We start from the raw sequence: 10,201 nt of genomic DNA on the forward strand, positions 1-10,201 counted from the left end.
TGATTATGTTTTCAAAGATTGTAATTTGAATGTTATTTGGGTTTATCTTTGTGTTTCACAATCATTTGTTTTTGCACCAATATCATTTACAACTTTAAGTATGTTGTCGTCCCGAATAACATATAACAACTTATGGTGTCCTTTTAAATGACATGTGTTTGTTTGAAAATATAAATATTTCCACCCGTGTTATACACGGGTTAATAACCTAGTATAAGTATATTTCATTAAATTCCCGTTTGACGTTACCGATTAACTAACCGAAATTAACCAAAACCGAACTCGATTAGCGTTCAAAAAAGAAACTATAACAAGATAATTAGGTTGAATCTCGTCCCGGTGACACCGAACCAAACCCCAAAACTGATCCGCTTAGTTCGCCGGAGATAACGATGGCGGTGGATACAATACCTCCGATCATCCTTACACAGCTCAATTACCTTCTCAGTCACTCACCTTACTCCATCAAGGTACACGATTCTCTCAATTAGGGTTTCATTTCCTTTTGTAACGAATTTAATAAACCCTAGGTCATAATCACATTATGTTTCTTCTTCTACAGGTTGAGCAGATGTGGTCCGGTTCTAAAATCCCCGGTTTAATTGACCGGTTCACGTTATCGATACCGTTTTGTCTCGATTACATTAAATGTCAGTTTACTTGATCTTATTTGGGCGTTTTTGTTGACTTAGTTAACCAGTAGAACTAAATTCAACTAGTGGTTGTAATTAGGGCTGTAAATGTCTATTTTCGTTCGTACGTTTAATAAATGAATGAGCATGAACAAGAAGTTTCGTAGATTAACTAAATGAACGGACACGAACCAAGGCCGTGCTCATTCAGTTGTGTTCGTTAAAGGTTTTTTAATGGTTTTTTTAATCTTATTGTATAGATTTAAGCAAAATTATTAACAGCGAAACAAAGATATTATGTGATTAATTTATATGTAAGTTAACTTATGAATATGAATATTAAAGAAAAACACCAGCGCAAACTTGGTAGATGGACCAAACCGTTGAGACTGACCATTCTCGGTTAGCCAAATCATTTGTGTTTGTGAATCGTTCACAAACAAGTTTATATTATTAATGTACGAACACGGAGAAGAAATATCGTTTTGTTTGGTGTTTGTGAACCGTTAGCTTGTTGGATAAAAGTTTAATGGATGAACATGAACAAGGCCTTGCTCGGTTTGGTTCGTTTATAGCCCTAGTTTTAATCTTTGTATTCATATCGGTATCTCATCTGTGATTACGTATTGAGGAAACAAAGATAATTTATGTGGATTTTGTTGTTGTAATCATAGGGGATGTTATCTACAATGCACAATTTCCATTGTTGGCTCCTGATATCATATTTGGACCTGAAGATGAACACTTTAGACCGTATCCTGTTGGCCGAGAAGGAGATGTAGTAGCTAAAAATAGTTTATCTGATTGGAATTGTAAAGATCCAACTAGACTGTTGTCACTGATTCATGAACTTAGGTATTTTACACCTTACAATTTGCTCATTTAAAAACCAACATTATGAATATTATTCGTTATACACAAGGATATTCATTGCAGGAGTTTGTATATGGCGTACCAGAAGAAACGAGTTGGCGAAGTTGATGATGAAAGACTGAAGTTTGAAATCAACACCATGTATTCTCGCGAGGTAATCTTTTGATTTACTGCGTAAATATTTTTTATTTTTGCCATTATCTTATTATATATTTTGTTTAATAATATGTAACCATTGTTCAGGGAATTGAAATGTATATGAGCTCTGGTGTTGACAAGGTACTATTTATGAGTTATATGCTTGCATTTGATGATTAAACTGCCTTTTAGTTTTCAAATTATTTATAATCTCCATTGAACTGTAGTGTAGCCAGAAGAGGTGAAATTTGCAGTTCCATTGTTAGAGATGGATTTAAACAAAATGGTTGCGGGGGCCACTTGGCGACATCAGCAGAAGATATACTTACAGGTTATCTTGTTTATGTTATACATTCATATATGCTAGTTGCAGGGTACTTAAGTTTGTATTATATAAATATAAATGCAGGTTATATATCCTGTGAGTAGAAAGTATTTAGCAATGGCTTCAGCGCCACGTTTGAAATTAATATCATCACCCGAGTTGAAGGCGCTATTTTCCATTGATGAGTTCAGGCTTCCTTCTTGGGTAGAAGGAATGTAAGTGTTAAATCATTTATTTATTATTTTTTATCGAGACATGCAAAAATTTACTTATCGTTTTAAACTTAAAGGAAATAACATAAATCATCCTTTGTGCTCATATGCTGCAAAAATTTACGTGCTTTACACTAACAGGTGCTAATATTTTCTGTTAAGTCCAGTCATGTGCCTTGTGCAAGGACGTTTTGGTTGTTTTACTCTCATATGGATCATTCTTGGAGTTTACTAAAACAAGGATAAAAAGACGGCAAGTTACAAGAATGGTCCCTATGAGAATAAATAGACCAAAATGCCCTCACATGCAAGGCAAATGACTAAATTTAACTGAAAATTTTAGCATCTGTTAAGTGATTAAGACGCAAATTATTGCAACATATGAACATAAAGGATGATTTCTGTTACATCTTTAGTTTAAGGACGACAAGTGAGATTTGCTATATATCAGAATGACGAAAAGTGTTATTTTTTTAATATTAATCTTAGAATTTTAATTATATATCTTAAAGGTGCATGGCTGAATATCTTCCCACTTTAGAGGAGATGCTTGAATCACAGGTTAACAATAATCTTCTACATTTACGGGATAATATTTATATTTTTCCAGCAATTTTTATTTGTTTTTATTTTTACAGATAAGAGACGCGGTTTCATCAATTGAAGTTAGAAGAAAGTTTATTACAGCATTGGCTATTCCTTTTGGAAGGCCAATAGAAGCCGATCCGGTATTCAAACTTTAACTTTATATTTTAAATAAATCTTTTTCAAAAACAAAATTTTATATTGTATAATTGGTTTGTCAGGTATTTTGCCGGAAGGCCACGTTTCTAGCATGCTCTGGAGTGTTTACATTTCTGGTATTAACCGTCAATATTAATTAAATATACTTTTGAATTCTAATATATTTAAATTCAGTGCAAAATAAAACAATTCGTGTATATGGTATATAGGTTCACTTTACACTTCCACTTCAGTTTCCAAGGCAACAACCCGCTCTGGTGCTTCAAAGCTCTCAGGTTAATATTCATTTTTATTTATCCTATGTTATGGTTTTAAGTGTGCACTATATCGTGTTATTTATTGTTAATTTGGGTTCTGTGTTCATCTTTGAAGCATTTTTACTCTGGTAATGCACCAATCAAGTCGGCTATTTTACAAGATTACCCCTGGAGTCCTAGATGGGACACATCACAAATGGCTGAGAGAATATTGTAAGTTACTTGAATTTTAAAATCTAGTTTTTTAAATCCATATATTTCATACGTTTGATTCTCATGAAGTTTTTTATTATTACAGTGATTATCTTGTGGAAGAATGCTTAAATTTCAAGAAGCATTGCAATGAAGTGCTTGTTCAGCAACGCTAGTGTTAGTTACTTCAGCTGTTTGTATTATCTGCATGACTTACTTTCTGTATTGTCGGGTTTGTTTTTCGAATTTGCAAGACGGTTGTATTTGTGATGTTGCGTTGATATTAGTTTGGGATATTAACAAAATTTGGTAATTGTTTGAACATTATGGTGCCTGTTAGTTTACTGATGGATTCAGCTGCATACGGTACATTTTGGTGGCTTTGGGTTGATGTTACTCAAATCATTTGTATTACTTGTGATCATTTGTTTAGAAGTGTTTACACACATTTGCTTAATCGTTGAGATGCATTCAACTTCCAAGCGATAAACCAACTTAAGTAGGTCGCACAAGTTAATGTGTATTTTAGATCAACATTATATTTGCAATATGGTATTCAACCAACTTTTGTGGGTCATTAACTTGTGATGATCAACTTTAAAATGGTACTCCCTCCATTCCATTATAAGTGTCGTAGTTTGATTTTTCAAGTATTTCTTTTGCAACCTTGACCGTAAATATTTTTGTTCGGGTCGTATAATACTTGATGAAAATTATATCAATGTAAAATACATTTAAAACCCAATCCATTCATATATTTTACATCAAGTATTATATAACACAAACAAATATATTGTCGGTCAAAGTTAAACAAGAAAGACTTGAAAAATCAAACTAGGACACCTATAATGGGACGGAGGGAGTAAAAAAAATGTCTAAGTAACATATTGTATTAGCATTACATAAGACATTACATGGACACCAATTCAAACAATACAAGGGGCTTTATCATTGATGATCTTTTCATTTCTCGAGCGCCAAATATGTCATAACAAGTTGTAAGGGATTGACAATTGAGGTATGAAGTTTAATGGATCCTTTACCGAAAAAACATGAACCTGCAAAGTTTGTACCATATACATATTTGAGACGACACAATTTTCTCTATCTATGTTTATAATGTGATATTTCGAGTCCCGACTCCAAAAACCTACATAGTTGACGGTCAATTGGACTGTTTCCTACTCTTTGTTTTTCTTAAGGCGCCTGCAAATGGAATCTTCTTTAGAGATGCTCTCCAAACAAAGAAACTAACTTATATCGAAGCCCACTTGTTTCATTGAAAGATCAATGATGATATTAAAATCATCTTATGAATATATTTATGTAGTAAGTGTAAAGATTATACCAAATTCAATGTGTTGACTTGCTATTTCGACTATGTAGCATAATATATCATTTGTTACGTACCAAATATAATGATTATAACAAAAGTCATCTCAAATCTTTAATAACTTGTATATTTTAGATGAAACTTACGAATCTTATTGAATATGGAACATTTTTTTATTTGCATTGTAGTGACCATCAAGTTTTGTCTATTTTGCCAAATGGACATATCAATAAGTCAAAGGCAGGCCATCGGTCGTACATCATATGCATAATGCATTAATAATTAAAACCGAAAATAATTGTTTAGAACTTACACAATAGCGTAAATGGCGAATCCATAAAAATTTAATAAAAGTGTTATAGAATTAGAAACAAATTGTTTTAATGTAATTTATAGATTTACAAGATGACGAATTATGATTTACATGATCAATCTATTAACTTGAAAACAATTTCGTATGCACTTTGATTTAAATAAATGTAATATGTTTTAATTTAAAATTTTCAGCATCTGATTTAGGGTTGTGTCGTTCTAGCCTCGTAGACTTTTTAACGTTGTTACGCGATGTTTGTAACTTGATTCCTGATAAATGGAGATGAAATATGACTTAACATCATAATAATGAAGACTAGTTCACAAGATAAATCCTTTTTGTGCTACCATAGAGGTCCAAAACAAGCTATGTGGTTCTTTTAGCAACATTAATGATAGGCTCTAACAAGGATTAAAGATCTAAAACATGAACACTACTAAAAGTACATAATTAATAGAAAAAAAAACATCATATACATTGCTTAATGCACTTTAAATTAGAAATTGCATCTCGTATACAACTAAATAGTGAATAAAATGCAGAGGGCTTTAATTAATATGGATATAATATAATATGCTTTGTATAGAAATATATTTTAATCATGTTTGTATTAAGGGATTAAAACTAGTTATAAACACGATAATTATTACATGATCATAGATGTAAACTAATAAAACTCCTTTAATTTAGAAGATATGAAAAGTATTGTTATTTCACAAATATATTCTTCTTACGTCTTACAGTTATTTATTTAAAGTTGGTTATTTATTAAGCTCGATTTCAAATAAATACTTGACTAAATACAAGCATCGCTTCTAATTTATATAGAAAAACCTTAAAAAAGCTAGAAGCAATATAAGATATACTGATATACATGCATCATGATTTATATTTTTCTTGTTAACCACTCCTTAGTTTATGTAACATTGATCTAATCTATAGATTTCATTTCATTTATTTATTTTTAATTATACAAAGTTAATGAAGCTATCAATAATAATATACTAATATTTTTATATTAACTACCTGAAGAAACACTAACCGGACCCCCGACAGATTACTGGTAACCTGGGGGTTGGATAGCTGTTTCCCACGAGGGGTTGGACCCTGAGAAGATGGTTCTTCTGATAACCTGCAAAACAGACACCGTGAGCTCGTCACTGAGAAGGGGGGGGGGGTTCCTCCTTGTGACCACCCTCCGGCGTGAGAATCAGACTAGATTGCTCTTTAAATATAAAAGTATATTAAGAGATTGCTAGAGCAGATATCAGGTATAATATGATGATATAAGATAATGTAATAATGTGTTGAGATGATCATACCATTTGGGGTATTTATAGCCGAAGGTAGGTTTCCAAGGAGGTATGGCCGGCTGCAACAGTGTTCCTGTTCATCAACAGTAGCCTACGCACGTGCCCTGCTGGTAGTTGGTGGGTAGGCAGCGGCTGATAGTGACCAGGCCTGCTGTATACTATTCCCTTTCCACCAACTGCCGGCTACGCACGTGGTATGACAGTAGTTGGTGAGTAGGCAGCGGCTAATAGTGATACAGTACAGGAGCATGCTGCTCGCCATACTGTATCAGTGAGCTGTCGTATCTCTGATCAGATCTTTCGCCCATACCTCGTCAGGTACAGTAAAAGATCCTTCAGTATACAGACTGGCTTATTTGGGCGGGAGTATTCCCCCTCCCGCCTCTGTGCGGGATTGCTCCCGGCTTTGCTCATTCCTTCAGGTGACACTGAATGATCGAGAGCTAAGTACCTTGTGCGTGTAGCCGTGCTGCGCGGGTGGCCTTCCCTAATGGCTTGTATCCGAGGCTGCGGGGACAGGCGGAGTCCTTCACCATTGGGAGGCTTTTCCTGCGGGACCAGCTTGCGTACTGCGCGTAAGGACGTCACGTCTCTGAGCATGGTTGGTCCTGCGGATCCAACTGGGCTCTGCTGGGACCTACCTCTTCAAGTCCCCCCAGTCCAATGTTCTTCTCATGCGTGTTTAATAAAGTGAGGTGAACTTTTGGACTTAAGCAAAGGGTTTTGAAAAGGGTTTTGTAAGGTTTTCCATGGGGATTCTTTCCGCGGAAGTCCTTGTCACTTGCAGAAATGCCCGAGTTTCCTGCTTGGTCTTTGGGTATGATGCGGGTAGGTCTGTAACCTCCTCGCAAGTCAGGAGCATTGAGTCCCAGTTGTATGGATTTTCCATGAGGTTTTGGTAGTTTTGAACATAGTGATCAATTATGTTAAGACCACCAATTCCATCCTGGAGCTTCAAACAACGTAGTTCTCGACGTTCCCGCTATGCGGGGATGTTATTTCCGTTTCCGCAAGCATTGCCCAGAAGATCCTTCTTGGTTTCAATTCCCAGCGGAGCGCTAGGTATGTGAAGGGTTTTGCCTTAACACTGTACCTGCGCTCGTCTTACGGTTACTTTACTTCCAAGGTATTCCTGGCGTCAATTCCCTGCGGGTGCTAGGTATGTGAAGGGTTTTGCCTTAACACTGTACCCGTAGCCGTCTTATAGTTACTTGGTTGCCGAGGTACTTGGCTTCAATTCCCTGCGGGTGCTAGGTATGTGAAGGGTTTTGCCTTAACACTGTACCCGCATCCGTCTTACGGTTACTTGTTCACCAAGGTTTACTTGGCTTCAGTTCCCTGCGGGTGCTAGGTATGTGAAGGGTTTTGCCTTTACACTGTACCCGCACCCGGCTTATGGTTACTTGTTTGCCAAGGTACTTGGCTTCAATTCCCTGCGGGTGCTAGGTATGTGAAGGGTTTTGCCTTAACACTGTACCCGCATCCGTCTTACGGTTACTTGTTCACCAAGGTTTACTTGGCTTCAGTTCCCTGCGGGTGCTAGGTATGTGAAGGGTTTTGCCTTTACACTGTACCCGCACCTGGCTTATGGTTACTTGTTTGCCAAGGTAAGGGGTATTTTCCCGCTTTTTAATATTTTCGAATTTTGAATTTTGAAATTCGAAGAGTTGGTGAAAAGATAAGAACAGTCCAAACCTCTGAAACGTCGTGCGACGGTTTCTTCTGACTGTGTCAGGACGTGCAGGAAGTTATGGTGACGTGACAGAACATGGTCATTCCAGACGCTTTTTCAGGCGCGTGGGCGTGATTTTTTGGGCGCGTGGCCGCGAAATTACTGGCACACGTCCTTTCAACAGCTGTTGCCAGCTTGCTTTTTGCCACGTGTCATAGTTTCATTGCACCTTCGATTTCTCTCTCCTCCGCATTAAATTCACCGCATTAATTGCGATTACTATATAAAGGGGGAGAGGGTTATTTGCAATTCACACTTTTCACTCTTCTCTTCATCTTTAAGGCGATTTCCGGCGAATACTCCTTTATTCAATCGAGCATTCTCTCGAAATCGTTCTCTTCTTCCTCTACAAGATGTCTTCTCGTGATGCTGAAGCTATAGCTGACGACAGGGGTACTGCTGGCGAGTGCTAGTGTGCTCTGCCCGGCGATCAGTACCGGTATGTTGTCAGGAAGTTCATGCTCGATCATCTCGAGCCTGAGTTTCCTGAATCTCACCAGACCGTGTACGATGCCCCCAGAGGCAAGATCGGGGTTTATGCTGCATTTTTTGTCTATGGGAATCTTAGATTCCCATTGACAAAATTTGTTTACCGTGTCCTTGAGAGGCACGGTGTTCATTTGACCGAGCTGCACCCCAAGGCGATCGCCAAGATTCGCCATTTTGAGTGGGTGTGCCGGATTTTGGGCATCGAGCCCATGTGGACCGCCTGATGACCTTCTATACCTGGAGGTGCATCCAGGGGTGGTACACCCTGACGACCCGTATTAAGGGTCTGAAGATTTGCGACACCGAGCGCAGTCTTCGCGCGTGGAAGCAGGAATTCTTCTACATTTCTGCCCGCGCCATCCCCCTTGCCATGAAGTTTAAAAATGGCCAAGCGATACCGAGCCTTTACGCCCCCAATTACCAGGAGGCGGAATGGTTTTCGAAGATATCCCGGGTCCAATCTCCGGTTTACCGGTTTGCGGAGTCCGGGATGGTCATGTTAGGGATGAGCCGGGTGTGGAAGAATGCGTCTCAGGTTCCCATCCTTCTCGAATATGGTTTGAACTCTATTCCCTATGGTATGTCTTGTCTTTCTTTTTGATACGAGTTTGTCTTCTAACTGTTTCTTCTTTCAGAGGGAAATGATTTAGAGTCGCTTCTGTACCCGCGGGAAACCGACGGTCCCGCGCGGATGGGTACTCGTGCTCTGGACGAGGGCGAGTTGCCCATCCTGGAGCAAACGGCGGATCGGTTTGTGGAGGTCTATCCGCTGGGCCACGAGATCCTGAGCCACCGGCGGCCAGGTAAGGCGATATTCTTTCCTCAATCCCTCAATGCTGTACCCGCTGCTGGAATTAACGACCTGTCTTCTGAGGAATCCTCAGATGCTCCTCCGTTGGTGCGGAAGAAGAGGGTTGCTGGCGGGAAAGGGAAGGAGAAGGCCTCCACAGCTGATCCGGTGATTCTATCTGACTCCGAGTCAGATAATGAAGAGGTGGCGGGGAACCCCGGTGGTGAGGAGACCACTGCTCCGGAGGCTACGACTGTTACCTCCGGAGATCCAGCGACGACGACGGTGATCGGTACCAAGAGGCCGGCTCCATCGGGTTCCTCCCCGCCCGTCCGTACGTTCAGGGTCAAGAAAACCCGTAAGTACAATCATAGTTTCTTTGTAGATTTATCACTATAAATTTATCTAACACTTTCTTCTTTGTGCAGGCGTGGATGTTGACGCATTCCGGGGTGAAGCGCAGAGGAGTACCCTTCCGCCAATGACGGTAGGCTTGGTCAGCCTACCTGAGGCGTCGACCCAGGTAACCGCGCCTGCTTCCGCTGGTTCAGTTGCTCCCTCAGAGCAGACTGTTCCAGCTGAGATGACGTCACCGCCGGCTGTGAGTGCGATTTTTACAGCATCCTTCACAGAGCCGGCGGTTACTGCTGCTGCTGACTACGAGGCGGCGACCACGGCGGCGACCACAACGGCGACCACGGCGGCTGCCACCATGCCCGCGCCACCGGCACCGATGGCCGGACCATCAGGTACGCGCAGGGCTTCCCGCCGATCTTTGCCACCTTCCCGTCTGCCTGACCTGTTGGATGGATTTCCTTTAGGTTCAGGTGATGGGTTAGGCGGCTATCGGCCTGTCAT

The 10,201-nt window shown here is 39.5% G+C and overlaps 1 protein-coding gene across 1 annotated transcript; it reads left to right on the plus strand.

Moving 5' to 3' along the window:
* Window positions 1-317: 317 nt before the first annotated feature.
* On the plus strand, window positions 318-3,751 carry LOC143602915 (uncharacterized). Its single transcript, XM_077079879.1, has 13 exons — window positions 318-470; window positions 563-650; window positions 1,307-1,487; window positions 1,569-1,659; window positions 1,749-1,784; window positions 1,876-1,974; window positions 2,053-2,183; window positions 2,693-2,741; window positions 2,819-2,908; window positions 2,987-3,040; window positions 3,134-3,199; window positions 3,297-3,394; window positions 3,480-3,751. The coding sequence occupies exons 1-13, from the start codon at window positions 393-395 to the stop codon at window positions 3,547-3,549; spliced, it is 1,131 nt and encodes a 376-aa protein (XP_076935994.1). The 5' UTR covers window positions 318-392; the 3' UTR covers window positions 3,550-3,751.
* The last annotated feature ends 6,450 nt before the right edge of the window (window positions 3,752-10,201 follow it).

The sequence above is a fragment of the Bidens hawaiensis genome, unplaced genomic scaffold, assembly GCF_021521415.1.
Source record: "Bidens hawaiensis isolate Kalapana, Puna unplaced genomic scaffold, B.hawaiensis_p1.1 tig00060088_1, whole genome shotgun sequence".
NCBI classification, from domain to species: Eukaryota; Viridiplantae; Streptophyta; class Magnoliopsida; order Asterales; family Asteraceae; genus Bidens; species Bidens hawaiensis.

Coding starts and splice junctions, on each gene's coding strand:
- LOC143602915 (XM_077079879.1), top strand. CDS start 393: ATGGCGGTGGATACAATACCTCCGATCATCCTTACACAGCTCAATTAC. Junction 1,785..1,875: donor TGAGCTCTGGTGTTGACAAG/GTACTATTTATG, acceptor ACTGTAGTGTAG/CCAGAAGAGGTGAAATTTGC. Junction 3,041..3,133: donor CTGGAGTGTTTACATTTCTG/GTATTAACCGTC, acceptor TATGGTATATAG/GTTCACTTTACACTTCCACT.